Source organism: Microcebus murinus, chromosome 17 (assembly GCF_040939455.1).
Source record: "Microcebus murinus isolate Inina chromosome 17, M.murinus_Inina_mat1.0, whole genome shotgun sequence".
In the NCBI taxonomy this organism is placed as follows: domain Eukaryota; kingdom Metazoa; phylum Chordata; class Mammalia; order Primates; family Cheirogaleidae; genus Microcebus; species Microcebus murinus.
In genome coordinates, this window is record NC_134120.1 from 42364158 (window position 1) to 42380767 (window position 16610).

General features: G+C 37.4%; 1 protein-coding gene across 2 annotated transcripts in view; it reads left to right on the forward strand.

Annotated features, from left to right (window-relative positions):
* Nucleotides 1–353: 353 nt before the first annotated feature.
* The window catches only part of SS18 (SS18 subunit of BAF chromatin remodeling complex), a 79743-nt gene continuing 63486 nt past the window's right edge, over nucleotides 354–16610 (forward strand). Inside the window, exons 1-3 of one of the 2 annotated variants that reach the window (XM_012740442.3) lie at nucleotides 354–530; nucleotides 3774–3850; nucleotides 11756–11840. In XM_012740442.3, the coding sequence (XP_012595896.1) occupies nucleotides 462–530; nucleotides 3774–3850; nucleotides 11756–11840 (231 nt within the window). In that variant the 5' untranslated portion in view covers nucleotides 354–461. The remainder of the gene's footprint in view (nucleotides 531–3773; nucleotides 3851–11755; nucleotides 11841–16610) is intronic. The other variant, XM_012740444.3, reaches the window with a different exon arrangement.

The window sequence follows — 16610 nt, forward strand, 5'->3', positions numbered from 1 at the left end:
TCCGGAGCGCCGGAGAGGCAGGCAAGTTGCACCCGCGCGAAGGGGCGGGCCGGCTCGGGCCGCTCGCATTTCCTGTGACAGGGGCTGCCCCAGCCTCTCCCTCTCCCGCGGCGGCGGGACCATTTCCTGAATCGCTGAAGCGGAGGGAGGACTGGGGCGCGGCCCTACCATTAGCGCAAAGGGACGGGGGGTGCCGATAAGGAGAGCTGGAGGGTTGCCGGGACAGTCAAGTACGCAGACGTTCTACCGGGGCTGGGCTTCCCCCCACACGGGCAGAGACGAGACTTCTGTGGGCCAGAGTCCCTCCCTTAGGCCAGGCCAGCCGCCTGCTCGCCCGGCCCTGGAGCATCCCCCCTCCCCGCATTCCCGAGGTGGTTCAGCCCGAGAGGCCGGCGTCTTTCCCCCAGTTTGCCGTTCACCCGGAGCGCTCGGGACTTGCCGATAGTGGTGACGGCGGCAACATGTCTGTGGCGTTCGCAGCCCCGAGGCAGCGAGGCAAGGGGGAGATCACTCCCGCTGCGATCCAGAAGGTGAAACGTCGCGGGGTCGGGGATGCCAGGCCCACCCCGCCTCTGGGAGCGACTCGGCGGGCAGGGCTGGGCGCGGAGGCGGAGGCGGGCCTGCTGGGAAGCGGCCGTGTGGGAACCCAAGCCGCGGGCTGTGCCCGAGTGGGTGGCGGGAGAGGACGAACCGGTTTTTTCACGGAGTCCCTCGCGCGTTTAGCCTTTTTCCTAATAGGCACAAAAGCCCAAACAACCGCCGCCTGATTTCTCTGGGGATGGGGCGGCGTTCGGGCGGCGGGGCGCGTGCGCCCGGCGGCGGCCGCGCGGGGAAGGGCTGTGTGTCGCGGCCCCGCGCGTCGCTCCGGAGTTACTTTGGCGGCTCCGCGCCCCGCCCCGCCCCGCGCGCGGCTGCTGCTGCTCGGTGCCGTCCCGACCTCGCGTCCTGGCAGCCGGAGGGAAGTCCCAGCGCTGGTCGCCGCCCCGCAAACTCTGGCCGAGTTGGGGAGCTCTTAGAGGACGCTACGGGGAAGCTTAGTAGAGTCTGAGGGGCCGGTGAGGAAGGACCCCATGGACTTGGCGGTTCCACCCGTACCCCCCGTCTGCACCAGTCCTTATTGATTCACATCCGCAGCAAGGATCTGTTGAGCAACTGTTGTAGGCGCTGAGGCTACTGTGATGAGCCATGGTCCCGCCTTCCTGGAGCCTACCGTCTAGTGGTGGGGACAGTCGTGACCAGTTATAGAAGTCGTGATACGCAGGGCGCAGCGTCCTTTTCAGAGGGTAGTGCGGCCGCGGTCGTTGCCGTGTTACTACTGCCAGTGGGAACACAAAGGTTCTTTATTGTCCTCTACCCCTTGTTGCCTATGAGCAAGGCTGTATTCTAAAAGTTACTTGTTAAATTCAGCAGTTTACGTTAAGTATTTTTGCTTTGTTTTTCGCAACAGGAGCAAGGATGAAAATAGGAAAAAAGTCAACTTTTTAGTACCTCTCAGGGCACCTAGATTATGTTAATCGGTTTCTGTTTATGTCAGGCTCTTTGGAGTGTGGCATTTGACATTTGCCCAACTGTTGCTTTATTTTATGAACAAACGGGCTTGGCAGTGCCTGGCAATGCAGTGCTTTCATGTAGTGCACTGGGCTAAGTCTGCAGCCTGGCTAACAGTTCCTGGTACACACGAACGCAAAACATGTTTCTGCAGGGGTTCGCTTTTTATTTCTGAGCTAGCGAAAAGTCCCGAGTTTTCCTTTTTTTTCTCTATAAAGTTTTTCTTACATAAGTCCTAAAATATTTATCATGGGTGATTAATTCAGAGAATGATGATCAGTTATTTTTCATCCTCAGATGAGAAGAGAAAAATGGATTCCAAATTAAGGGCCTCATTCTGCAGTGTGAGAGATTGGTGTTAGATATGAGACATATTCTAATGGCGAATTTCATTAGGTTGAGAAGATGCGTTGTGAAATCGTTAGGTTGGAGATTGGATTAATGCATTTTAAGGACAATTTGTTTTTGTCCTCCGATGGCTCTATTTAAGAAGTGAGTGCCCTAATTACAAGGGCATGTTAATATTTTTTCCCAGCAAGTGAAAATTGTGATTCATGTGCAGAAAAAAAGTCACAGTTAATGTTAAGTGGATCTTCGTTTTTCATTAAGAATTAATTAGCTAAATTTATTGGGATAGAATGATTATGGTATTGTGCCCAATACTTTTATTGAATACTGGTAGGGTAAGACAGGTTCAGGAGGAACATCTCCTATCCTTTGATCTTACAGCCAAATCTGAGCCCCTGAAAACTTTTAAGTGGTTCGCTCAGGCTAGCAAAGCTGGCACTAAAACTAACTGACCTTTTTTTTTTTTTTTTTTTTTTTTCTTTTTTTTTTTTGAGACAGAGTCTCGCTTTGTTGTCCAGGCTAGAGTGAGTGCCGTGGCGTCAGCCTAGCTCACAGCAACCTCAAACTCCTGGGCTCGAGTGATCCTCCTGCCTCAGCCTCCCAGGTAGCTGGGACTACAGGCATGCGCCACCATGCCCGGCTAATTTTTTATATATATATCAGTTGGCCAATTAATTTCTTTCTATTTTATAGTAGAGACGGGGTCTCACTCTTGCTCAGGCTGGTTTTGAACTCCTGACCTTGAGCAATCCGCCCGCCTCGGCCTCCCAAGAGCTAGGATTACAGGCGTGAGCCACAGCGCCCGGCCTAACTGACCTTTTAATTGCTACAATCAGTACTCTTTCCTCAGTGCCACCTTATTTAGATGAATTATTTAACCCTTAAAATCAATATTGCTTTGAAGTATTATAAGATGGTAGAATGGCCAATGTTTTTGTTTTTAAACTTTTGAGACAATTATGAGGCAAACTCAATGTTTGTGATAAATATTATACATGCATAGAAATTACTGTATTTTATTATTATGCTATAATTGTAGAACCACAAATCTACACTGTTATAAAACTTGGAAACTGGTCAGCCACCTCATCAAGCCTCCTGGGCTGCAGTTTTCATGTATTTACTTCACTGGATAAGGACAGAATTTTTCTTTACTACTACAAAGTGTTAGAGTGATGCACACAACTCAGACTCTTAACTTTTAGTCTTAACTGGCTAAAGCTTCTATTACAGATAGCAGAGGTAATTAAATGTTTGAATATAAAAGAAGTTCAAACTTTCCCTTCTGTGTCTCAGATAATAATTCAGAGAAAGAATAATTGGAATAGAGATATTATAAGATTATTAATTAAACATGATATCATTTGAAAGGTATAAAACAAGATTTTCCATTGTAAGCTACAGTATGTATAAAAAAGACCCAAGTAGATTGAGTTTCTGTGTAGATGAAACATTTCTAGAAATCTAAAGGAAAATGTTACTTATTGAAAGTATGGTCCATGTGAACTGTGCATGACATATTTTTATAATATAAGAGATTTACACAGTTTAGTATGTAATGAAATTTTATGTGAGAGAGCTAAGTCACTAATCTTCCTTTAAATTATGTTTGTTATTAAAATGAATTTAAAAATATTTTGTAGCAGCAGGTAGCAACATTAACAAAGTAATTTTAAGGGAATTTTGTTTTTTATGTTTCTGTATACGCATAATGATTTTATAATCTGTAATGATTGGTTTGGGGTAACAATATTTTGTTAGGGGATTCACTTTAGGGTTCTTCTACAAGCAGCATTTACTAATGCCCTTGCTCCCTGTTTTCTAGTTTTTTATTTGATAAATTAGATTTACAATAAACTTTTTCTAATTTTTTTCAGATGTTGGATGAAAATAACCATCTTATTCAGTGTATAATGGACTATCAGAATAAAGGAAAGACCTCAGAGTGTTCTCAGTAAGACTGATGTGAAAATTTTTTTGTATTCATTTGCTTAAATTTTTTATTTTTAATAACAGCTTCATTAAGATATATTTTATATATCATATAATTCATCTCTTTTAAAGTATACAATTCAGTCTCTTTAGTGTATTCATGGAGTTGTGCTAATATCACCTTAATCAATTTTAGAACATTCATAATCCTAAAAAGAAACTATACCCATTAGCAGTCATTCCTCACCCCTTCATCCCTCACTTCCTGACAACCACTAATCTGCTTTCTGTGTAGATTTGCCTATTGTGACATTTCATAGAAATAAATTCATATGGTATGTGGACTGTTTTGACTAACTTTTTTTTTTCCACTTAGCATAATGTTTGCAAGGTTCATACATGTCAAAGCATGTATTAATACTGCATTCCTTTTTTATTGCCAAGTAATCTTCCATTGTACAGCTATACCACGCTTTATTTATCCTTCAGTTATGGATGTTTGGGCTGTTTGTATGTTTTGGCCATTATGGATAACACTTCCTTGAACATTTGTGTACAAGTTTTTGTGTGACTTATCTCGATTTTCAAATTTTCAAAAGAAAAATTTCTTTCGCAGGGAGGTGGGTGTCATTTTTTTCTTATGCATCTTACCCTGCATTGTAAAATAATGACTTCAAATTTGTGTATAATCTGATCTGTGGAAAAGTTAGCTTTTAATATATGTAGGATATTGAATTTCATTCATATATATGGTTGAGATAGCAAAGTTTATATCTAATACATAGAAAATTGATTATCATTCTTAAGGACCAGACTTTCTTATTTTGAAGTAGTGTGTCTGATGTGGTAGAATAAGTTGACTATTTTATCAAAAGTCTTTAGAACAGCACTGTCCAGTGGAAATATATATGTGAGCTACATATGTAATTTTAAATTTTTAGTAGACACAGTAAACAAGTAAAAAGAAACATGAAATTAATATTAATGTGTTTTATTTAACTCATTATTTCTAAAATAGTATCATTTCAATATATAATAAATATAAAAATATGAATGAGATATTTTGTATTTCTTTTTTTCATACTAAGTCTCCAAAATCTATTGTGTGTCTTACTAGAATAACACATCTCATTTTGGATTAGCCACGTTCATTGTGTCTAGTGGCTGCTATTTGGACAATGTTGCTCTAGAATATAGTCATCCCTCAGTATCCATGAGAGATTAGTTCGGGGACTAACCTGCAGATACCAAAATCCACAGATGCTCAAGTCCCTGATATACAATGGTGTAGTATTTGCATATCACCTACGTACATCCGCCTGTATACTTTCAGTCATCTCTAGATTACTCGTATTACCAAATACAATGTAAATACTATGTAAATAGTTGTTACACTGTATTGTTGAAGGAATAATGACAAGAAAAAAGTGCACATGTTTAGTACAGATTGCAACCACTCATATATATATGTATATATATATATATATATTTTTTTTTTAATATTTTTGATCTGTGTTTGGTTGAACGCACAGATTTGGAACCCATGGGAAGGGAGGGCCAGCTGTATTTTATTTTCACTGTTGTTTTGGGCACATCTCTGTTTCCTAGATATCTCATTGGTCTGTTCTCAGGCAGATAATTCCCAGCAACCCTGACTCTTGCTTTGCTTAGTTTTCATGCTGTACCAGTCTCTTGTTGTCATTTGGTTGACCCTTTATTTAACTGCAAGTCTCCATTACTTTTTCTTTTTTTCTTTTGTTAAAAATTATTTTTTTAAATAAAACAGTCATATGGTCATTGTAAAAAAAAAAGCATAAAGTGTGAAAGTTTTCAGAGATAAGTCACATTTTATATCCCACTGTCTTATATCCCTTCTTCCCTCCACGGGGGTAACTGCCTTTAATGCTTTAAATATGTATCCTTTCAAACATTTTTTTGGTACATTTACATATATATTGCCTTCTTTGTAAACACATGTATATAGATATTGTTTTTAATATTTATGTAGGTTACAGTTTTATATATGGAATTAATGGGTCAAAGATCATGCTGAATTGCCAAATTACCCTGCAAAAAAGATTGTATTGGTTTGCTTTCCCACAACCAACCAGATTTTCAGAGTCCTGGTTTTCAACCACCTCTGCCATGTTAGTCATCTTTAAAAAATTTTTGCACATCTGATTGTGAAAAGTGGTATTTTTTTTTTTTTTTTTTTTTGAGACAGAGTCTCGCTTTGTTGCCCAGGCTAGAGTGAGTGCCATGGCGTCAGCCTAGCTCATAGCAACCTCAAACTCCTGGCTCAAGCAATCCTCCTGCCTCAGCCTCCCGAGTAGCTGGGACTACAGGCATTCGCCACCATGCCCGGCTAATTTTTTGTATATATATTAGTTGGCCAATTAATTTCTTTCTATTTTTATAGTAGAGACGGGGTCTCGCTCTTGCTCAGGCTGGTTTCGAACTCCTGACCTCGAGCAATCCGCCCGCCTCGGCCTCCCAGAGAGCTAGGATTACAGGCGTGAGCCACCGCGCCCGGCCGAAAGTGGTATTTTTTTAAAAAACTTTTTCTTTTGAAATAATTTCACACTTAAAAAAGTTTCCAAAATAGTACAAGAAATTGCTGTATTCCCTTCACTGAAATTTCTCAAATGATAATCATGTTAGCCTATTATTTTATCATTCATTTCTCTCCCATATTGTTTTTCTGAAACATTTGAGAATAATTGCAGATACGATTCCCTCTTACTTCTAATAACCTCAGTGTGTATTTCCTAAAAATACGCACATGTTCTTAAATTACCGGAGTAATATTGTTAAAATCAAGAATGCAATACCATTATCTATGCCATTATCTAACCTTTAAAGGTTTTTGAATGTTGCCAATTGTCCTGTTAGTGTTTGTTTTCTGGTCCAGGGTCCAGTGCAGGATCTGATGTTGCATTTACTTGTCATGTCTCTTCAGTATACTTTAATCTGGAACTGTTCCTCGGTGTTTTGTTTCTTTTTTTTTTTTTAATGTTTCATGATGTTGACATTGTTGAAGAGTACAGACCAGTTATTTTGTGGAATGTCCCTCATTTAGAATTTGACTGCCGTTTCCCCATGATTAAATTTCATGTCATGCACTTTTGGCAGGAGTACCACAGATGTGATGTTGTATCCTTCTCCCTGCTTCTTTAGTAGGCATATAATAGCAGTTTGTCCCAGTTTTGGTGATAACTTTGATCACTTATTAAATTGGTACCTGAAAGTTTGTCCACCATAAAGTTACTTTTTTTTCCCTTCTTTTAGGGAAGATACCTTGAAACACACATATGCTGTTTCTCACACTTCAACACATTAGTTTAACATCCACCAATGATTTTTGCCTGAAATAGTTAATACTGTGGTGGTTGCCAAATGGTGACTAAATCCACCATTCCTTCTACTTTTATTTGAATCCTACTATTAGGAAGAAATTTCTCTTCCTCTCCCCCATTCATTCTTTCATGCATTTTTATATCTGAATAGACTTACACATTCTTACTATATTCTCTAGGTTATAATGTTATCCTGTTACTTTCTTTCTTTAATTGTCCTGGATTTGCCCACTGGGAGCCCCTCAACCTGGTTTCTTGATATGTCTTCATTATTTTTGAGCATTTTCTTATTTTCTTGTACCACAAAATGTTCCAGGTTCATCTTGACTTTTTCCTGTGCAAGTCTGGAATCACCCGTTTCTCTAATCTCTAGTTCTTTTTGGAGAAAAACAGATAGATATAGATATATTTAGAAACTATATCTGAGTGCTAGGTTCTTACTATTTAATCTCTTGTATGTTTTGCATTTTATATGACCATTTCCGTTTATGTATATTGTTTCTTTGATGAATCTTGTCTATATATTTGGAAATATTCTTTTTTTTTTTTTTTGAGACAGAGTCTCACTTTGTTGCCCAGGCTAGAGTGAGTGCCGTGGCATCAGCCTGGCTCACAGCAACCTCAATCTCCGGGGCTCAGCGATCCTTCTGCCTCAGCCTCCCGAGTAGCTGGGACTACAGGCATGTGCCACCATGCCCGGCTAATTTTTTTTGTATATATATTTTTAGTTGGTCAATTAATTTCTCTCTATTTTTGGTAGAGACGGGGTCTCGCTCAGGCTGGTTTCGAACTCCTGACCTTGAGCAATCCACCTGCCTCGGCCTCCCAAAGTGCTAGGATTACAGGCGTGAGCCACCGCGCCCGGCCTATATATTTGGAAATATTCTTTAAAAAAAAGTTGACTAGCTGGTCTGTTTCTTCAGTTTAACTATGAATAATCATCATTGATATGGAAATCATTACCTCAGGTTAGCCATGGAATGACAGAACTTTGGTGGCACTGACTATTATAGAATATAGTCATACCACATAACAACCTTTGGGTCAACATTGGACTGCAGTGGTGATCTCATAAGATTATAATACCATATTTTTACTGTACCTTTCTTTCTTTCCTTTCCCTTTCCTTTCCTTTCCTTTTCCTTTTCCTTTTCCTTTTCCTTTTCCTTTTCCTTTCCCTTTCCTTTCCCTTTCCTTTCCCTTTCCTTTCCCTTTCCTTTCCCTTTCCTTTCCCTTTCCTTTCCCCTTTCCTTTCCTTTCCTTTCCCTTTCCCTTTCCCTTTCCCTTTCCCTTTCCCTTTCCCTTTCCCTTTTCCCTTTCCCTTTCCTTTCCTTTCCCTTTCCTTTCCCTTTCCCTTTCCTTCCTTTCCTTTCCCTCCCTTTCCTTTCCTTTCCTTCCTTTCCTTTCCTTTCCCTTTCCTTTCCTTTTCCCTTTCCTTTCCTTTTCCTTTCCTTTCCTTTTCCCTTTCCTTTCCTTTTCCCTTTCCTTTCCTTTTCCCTTTCCTTTCCTTTTCCCTTTCCTTTCCTTTTCCCTTTCCTTTCCTTTCCCTTTCCTTTCCTTTTCCCTTTCCTTTCCTTTTCCCTTTCCTTTCCTTTTCCCTTTCCTTTCCTTTTCCCTTTCCTTTCTTTTCCTTTCCTTTCCTTTTTCCTTTCCTTTCCTTTTTCCTTTCCTTTCCTTTCCTTTCCTTTCCTTTCCTTTCCTTTCCTTTCCTTTCCTTTTTCCTTTCCTTTCCTTCCTTTTCCTTTCCTTTCCTTTCCTTTCCTTTCCTTTCCTTTTTCCTTTCCTTTTTCCTTTCTTTTTCCTTTCCTTTTTCCTTCCTTTCCTTTCCTTTCCTTTCCTTTCCTTTCCTTTCTTCCTTTCCTTTCCTTTCCTTTTTCCTTTCCTTTCCTTTCCTTTTCCTTTCCCTTTCCTTTTTCCTTTCCTTTCCTTTTTCCTTTCCTTTCCTTTTTCCTTTCCTTTCCTTTTTCCTTTCCTTTCCTTTTTCCTTTCCTTTCCTTTTCCTTTCCTTTCCTTTTTTCCTTTCCTTTCCTTTTTCCTTTCCTTTCCTTTTTCCTTTCCTTTCCTTTTTCCTTTCCTTTCCTTTTTCCTTTCCTTTCCTTTTTCCTTTCCTTTCCTTTTTCCTTTCCTTTCCTTTTCCTTTCCTTTCCTTTTTCCTTTCCTTTCCTTTTTCCTTTTCCTTTCCTTTTTCCTTTCCTTTCCTTTTTCCTTTCCTTTCCTTTTTTCCTTTCCTTTCCTTTTTCCTTTCCTTTCCTTTTTCCTTTCCTTTCCTTTTTCCTTTCCTTTCCTTTTTCCTTTCCTTTCCTTTTTTCCTTTCCTTTCCTTTTCCTTCCTTTCCTTTTTCCTTTCCTTTCCTTTTTCCTTTCCTTTCCTTTTTCCTTTCCTTTCCTTTTTCCTTTCCTTTCCTTTTTCCTTTCCTTTCCTTTTTCCTTTCCTTTCCTTTTTCCTTTCCTTTCCTTTTTCCTTTCCTTTCCTTTTTCCTTTCCTTTCCTTTTCCTTTCCTTTCCTTTTTCCTTTCCTTTCCTTTTTCCTTTCCTTTCCTTTTTCCTTTCCTTTCCTTTTTCCTTTCCTTTCCTTTTTCCTTTCCTTTCCTTTTTCCTTTCCTTTCCTTTTTCCTTTCCTTTCCTTTTTCCTTTCCTTTCCTTTTTCCTTTTCCTTTCCTTTTTCCTTTCCTTTCCTTTTTCCTTTCCTTTCCTTTTTCCTTTCCTTTCCTTTTTCCTTTCCTTTCCTTTTTCCTTTCCTTTCCTTTTTCCTTTCCTTTTCCTTTTTCCTTTCCTTTCCTTTTTCCTTTCCTTTCCTTTTTCCTTTCCTTTCCTTTTTCCTTTCCTTTCCTTTTTCCTTTCCTTTCCTTTTTCCTTTCCTTTCCTTTTTCCTTTCCTTTCCTTTTTCCTTTCCTTTTCCTTTTTCCTTTCCTTTCCTTTTTCCTTTCCTTTCCTTTTTCCTTTCCTTTCCTTTTTCCTTTCCTTTCCTTTTTCCTTTCCTTTCCTTTTTCCTTTCCTTTCCTTTCCTTTCCTTTCCTTTCCTTTCCTTTCCTTTCCTTTCCTTTCCTTTCCTTTCCTTTCCTTTCCTTTCCTTCCTTTCGACAAGAGTCTCGCTTTGTTGCCCAGGCTAGAGTGAGTGCCATGGCGTCAGCCTAGCTCACAGCAACCTCAAACTCCTGGGCTCAAGTGATCCTCCTGCCTCAGCCTCCCGAGTAGCTGGGACTACAGGCATGTGCCACCATGCCCGGCTAATTTTATATATATATATATATATATCAGTTGGCCAATTAATTTCTTTCTATTTATAGTAGAGACGGGGTCTTACTCTTGCTCAGGCTGGGTTTGAACTCCTGACCTCAAGCAATCCGCCGGCCTCGGCCTCCCAGAGAGCTAGGATTACAGGCGTGAGCCACCACGCCCGGCCTACTAGAATTTTTTTTATGGTGTCTATTTTAGAAAATTACTTCATTCAGGATCTGAATTAGAGTACTTTATTCAGCTGAACACAGTTCTTTTTTTTTTTTTTTTCTTTTTTCGCATCGAGTTGAGGAGTGATGAACACAGTTCTTTTGACTTATTTTTATTACCTTAATTTGTAGTTAGTATTTTTAGTAAATGAAATTTTAAGGCAGCCTAACAATTTGATGCAGGTTTTAAAGTTTGTATTTATGGGGCTTACTGTATGCATGCTCTGAGATCCAGTACTAACAATTGGATCACTACTTATTTTAATATGGTTTTATCTGAGTTAATTAAAAAAATTATAAAGAGAGGCTTAGCTAAACTAATTCATAAGTAAGATTACAGTAAGCATACATCATGCTAATAATGAGAATATATTTTTTCAAGTTATTCTTTAGCAATGTTGGTGTCCTATCATTTCTTCCATCTCTGTTTTAGCATATCTTTTTTTTTTCTGTAGTTGGTGATTACCTGTTCACTGTATATTACCTGCATATATTGAGTCCCTGTAGATAGGTAGTATAAACCACAGCAGGCATAAGTTGTTGGTTATTGCTGTAGAAACGAGAAGGGAAAAAATGTGTGGTTCTTACCTCCTTTTCCTACATTTTAGCAGAACGTGTTGAGTGGGTTTGAGGTTTTTGACAAAATGAAAATGGCAGAAGGAAGGAGATAACCATATTTCATTGAATTTCTTTATTTTAGTTCCTTTTAAACAAAAACTAAATGTACCAGTATGGAGCTATTACATTTATCAGTTATTCTATATACTAGCTATGCAATCTTGTACAAGTTATCAACCTCTCTCAACCTTAGTCTCCTCATCTGTAAAATGGAAAAAAGAACTCCTACCTCATAGTGGTTTTTGAGAATTAAATGAGTTATATAAACATATAAAACAATTAAAACAACATCTAGCACATGGTAAGATCTGTGTGTTCGTTATTATCTTTAAATATATTATTTATTATTTGGAATTATTTTACAGAGGAAATAGGAAAAATTGAAGTGCTATTGATGTTCAGGTAACAAATCTTTTATTAAACTTTAGAAATGATTAGAATGTTGTTTGTATTTAGGCAGGTAGGAAAAAATTATTTTTTAATATTGATATTTGTTTTGTTTTAATAGGTATCAGCAGATGTTGCATACAAACTTGGTATACCTTGCTACAATAGCAGATTCTAATCAAAATATGCAGTCTCTTTTACCAGCAGTAAGTACCTTTAAAATAGTGTGAAGTAGACAGTCTGTACAGTTATATATGGTATAACATATTTTTGTTGAATGATTTTTGAGTTTTGTTTAGTAAATACTGCCTTACTCTGAGAACATGAAAGTATTCTGTATTATCTTTTTAGAAGCTTTATTGTTTTGCTTTCATATTTAATTTGAATTAACTCACCTAGGATTGATTCCTACCCTGAGAAAGTTATTAATATATTCATTTACCCATCTACTCGCCTATTTATTTATTTTAATTTTTATTTGTAAAAGTAATTTGTTAATAAATCTGTAGTATTTCACAGTAAATTCCAGACTTCATAAAATTTCACCAGTAAATATTATACTTCAATATGCATCTCTAACAGATAGTTATCCCACCCAGTGAAGTTAACTATATGTCTTTTAATACCCAATCTGTATTCAATTTTTATTAATTATCTAAAAAAACCTAAATGTTTTAAAAGTTGTTTGCCTCAGACTGCAAACAAGTTCCACATATTGCTTTGGTTGATATGTGTCTTAAGTCTCTTTTAATCTGTATCAGTTTGTCCATTTAAATTTCCATTTATTTGTTAAAGAAACTGGGTCATATGTTGTGTAGAATTTTTCACATTCTGGATTTGGCTGATTGTATCCTTATGGTCCTTTAATATGTTCTATCTCTCTTATTTCATGTAAACTGATAATTAGAGACTAAATTGGAGTTAGATTGATTTTTTTTTTAAGAGTATTTCATTGGTTGTGTTTGTATTTCCTATTATATTACATCAGTTTGGTGGTTCCATTTTTAGTAATGTTAAGATTGATCAGTGGGTATAGTTGATACCAGCATCAGTCCATTTTAAAGTTCCCTATCTACCTTTCTTTCTTTTTTTTTTGTTTCTTTTTTTTTTTTTTTGAGACAGAGTCTCACTCTGTTGCCGTGGCATCAACCTAGCTCACAGCAACCTCAAACTCCTGGACTCAAGTGATCCTCCTGCTTCAGCCTCCCGGGATAGATGGGACTACAGGCACAAGCCCGGCTTGTTTTCTTCTATTTTAGTTGTTTGGCTAATTTATTTTTATTTATAGTAGAGACGGGGGTCTCGCTCTTGCTGAGGCTGGTCTCGAACTCCTGAGCTCAAGTAATCCTCCTGCCTCAGCCTTCCAGAGTGCTAGGATTACAGGTGTAAGCTACCGCACCTGGGCACTACCTTTTACTTATTGGTTTTTGTAGTCATTGATGCTTGTTGACCAGATCCTTTATTTCATTTTGGAGTCACAGAGTGGGAAATTTCAAATTTTACGATTCCTCGTGCATATATTAGCTATAATTCTTTATTAAAAAAAAAAAATCTTCACCAAATGTTTGAGGTTATCTCGAAATTGGAGAGTCCATATAGGAAAGTCATGATAAAGGCATGATTCTAACTCTTTGTCAATTTTCTGAATAGATAGTTGGTCTCTGGCAACCTATGAAGGTGACCAGTGGGTTTTTTTTTTTTTTTTTTTTTGAGACAGAGTCTCACTTTGTTGTCCAGGCTAGAGTGAGTGCCGTGGCGTCAGCCTAGCTCACAGCAACCTCAAACTCCTGGGCTCAAGCGATCCTCCTGCCTCAGCCTCCCGAGTAGCTGGGACTACAGGCATGCGCCACCATGCCTGGCTAATTTTTTATATATATCAGTTGGCCAATTAATTTCTTTCTATTTTATAGTAGAGACGGGGTCTCGCTCTTGCTCAGGCTGGTTTTGAACTCCTGACCTTGAGCAATCCGCCCGCCTCGGCCTCCCAAGAGCTAGGATTACAGGCGTGAGCCACAGCGCCCGGCCGACCAGTGGGTTTTTTAAATCTGAACTTACAAACTTTCATATGCTTAATGTGTTTAAATCCTTTGCAATAATTTTTTTGTTTTTTTGAGACAGTCTCACTGTGTTGCCTGGGCTAGAGTGCCGTGGTGTCAGCCTAGCTCACAGCAACCTCAAACTTCTGGGCTCAGGCAATCCTCCTGCCTCAGCCTATCAAGTAGCTGGGAATACAGGCATGCGCCACAATGCCCAGCTAATTTTTTCTATATATTTTTAGTTGGCCAATTAATTTCTTTCTAATTTTAGTAGAGACAGGGTCTCGCTCTTGTTCAGGCTGTTTTCAAACTCCTGACCTTGAGCTATCCTCCCACCTTGGCCTCCCAGAGTACTAGGATTACAGGTGTGAGCCACTGCACCCGGCCTCCAGTAATTCTTTATGGTGTTCACATTTTGTTTCTTTGGTCAGGGTTAAGCCTCTTCATTTGGCTCCTGTGTCCTTCCGACGTGACTCTAGTATTCTTTTTTAGCTTCTTGGCTTTCATGATTTGAGAGAGATGTCAGGTTAATTATATTTTCTGCTTTAGAACTGGAAATCGTTAAGGAGTTTTTTTTAATGGAATTGGTATTTAGAGAATACAATTTGGGGAGTTGGGGCATTCATTATTACCAGGTTTTCATTGTTTCCAGGCCTTTTTAGTGTGCAGAATTAGTAACACATCTTTAAAGTAAACACATCTTTAAAAACAGAAAGAAAATACTGGATTCTTAGTGATATTTACACTTCAGGGAAGGATTTTTACTTAATTTTGATTTTATATATTAGTATCTCCTCTCTCTAATAATCTTGGTTACTTATTGACATTACTGTAGTTGCTTATTTGCTTTATACTATTATACTATATAGAAAAAATACTTTCAGTTAAACAGTGCCAAAATTACCACTAACAATAAGCTGCTTATCCTTAAGATACATCCTACTCAGGATATTTAATCAATAAAGTTTTTTTGTACTTGAGATAGTTCTTCATGTGGTTATTGTCATGAACTTGATTACCAGCTAGGTAGAATTTACTTTTGTGAATAAATAGCGTGAGGAATAGGTTCAGTTTCATTTGTTCCCATATGGATAGTTCTCTGTCCCATCTTTATTTATTGGAAAAACAAAATAAAATATCTTTTCTCTGTTTTGTCATGCCACCTGTGTCACACCAGGTATCTATATGTTTGCGTCTTTGTCTGATCTCTTTATTCTGTTCCATTGATCTGTTTTTATAAATTCCACTATCTTGTCACCCTTGATATATATTAGAGAAATTCTTATATCTTATTTTTTTCAAGATTATCTTGGCTAATGGTCCTTTGTATTTCCATATATACTTAAACATCAGTATGCCAAGTTATAGATACACATTGATAATCTTGTTGGGATTTTAATTGTGATTACCTTGACTCTAAATCTATTTGGGATGAATTGATATCTTTACAAAATTGAGTTCCAGATAATAAGAATTGTGTAAATTTTCATTTATTTTGTCCTTTAATGTCTGTCAGTGAAGTTGTATGATTTTCTGTGTAAAGGATTTGCACATCTCTGATTGGACTTATTACTAGATACTTCATATTTTTTGAGGCCATTTTAAATGGTGTCTTTGTTTTTTAAGTTTTATTTTCTAAATGCATTTGCTGTTTACATGAAAATGCAATTGATTTTGAATCTCATAATCTTTTTCAACTCTTATTTCTTACAGTTTTTCTGTAGATACTTTCAGTTTTCTGTATTCACGATCGTATCATTTGTGAATAATGAGTTTTGTTTCTTTCTTGCCAATCCTTATACCTTTTATTTCTTTTCTCTTGCCTTACTTTTTCTGGCTAGGACCTCCAACCAGTACATTCCTGAATAGAAGTGATGATAGAGGACATCCTTGTCTTGTTCCTGATCTCAAAGGGAAAGCTTTCACTGTTTGGTCATTAAGTATGATGTTTGCTGTAGTGTTTTGTAGATAACTTTTATCCGATTAAGGAAGTTCCCATCTGTTTCTGGTGTTCTAAATAAGAATTTGTATCTTGAATGGATGTTAAATTTTATCAAATACTTCGATTGCATCAAATGAGATGACCATAAGTTTTTTTTTCTTTAATCTGTTAATGTAAAATACACTGATTTACTTTTTAATGCTCAATCAATCTCGCATTCTTGTAATTAACCTACCTGTTCATGACTCACTTGGTCATGGTCTTTTAAAAAAATTACTATATTCAGTTTGTTAAAATTTTGATCAGGATTTTTGCATCTTTGTTCATGAGTATAATTTACCTATAATTTTACTTTCTTATAATACCTTTGTATGGTTTTTATCTTGAGGTTATGTTGGCTTTATAAAATGAGCTGGAAAATTTTTCCATATTTTCTTGTATGGAAGAATTTGCATAATATAGCTGTTATTTCTTTCTTAAATGATTGGTATAGTTCTTTAGAAAAACCATCTAGATCTGGAGTTTTCTTAGTAGGAAAACTTTATTTACGTATTTCTTTAATGGCTATCAGACACTTTATATATTCCTATATTTTATAAATTGCCTATTTTGGTACATTGCATTTACTGTTTTAATAAATTTGAAAATTCATTAGCATGAAATAAAAGTTCATGAAATAATCTTATCTTTCTAATGTCAACAAGATCTGTAGTGATATTCTTTTTTATTTTTGACAAAGTTATTTGTGCCTTCTCTTTTAAAATATTTTTTGGTCATTCTTGCCACGTGTTTGCTATATATGTGTTTTAGTCTTTTCAAGGAATCAGTTTTTGGCTTGGGTTGCAGCATTTTTCAAACTTCCTGGTTTCAGAAGCCCATTACATTCTCCAAAATAATTGAGAACTCCAGAGAGCTTAATGTGGGTTATATCTATTAATATAAGTTATAAATTTTTCTGTTTTTAAATTAAAACTGATAAATTAAAAACAGTTTACTTA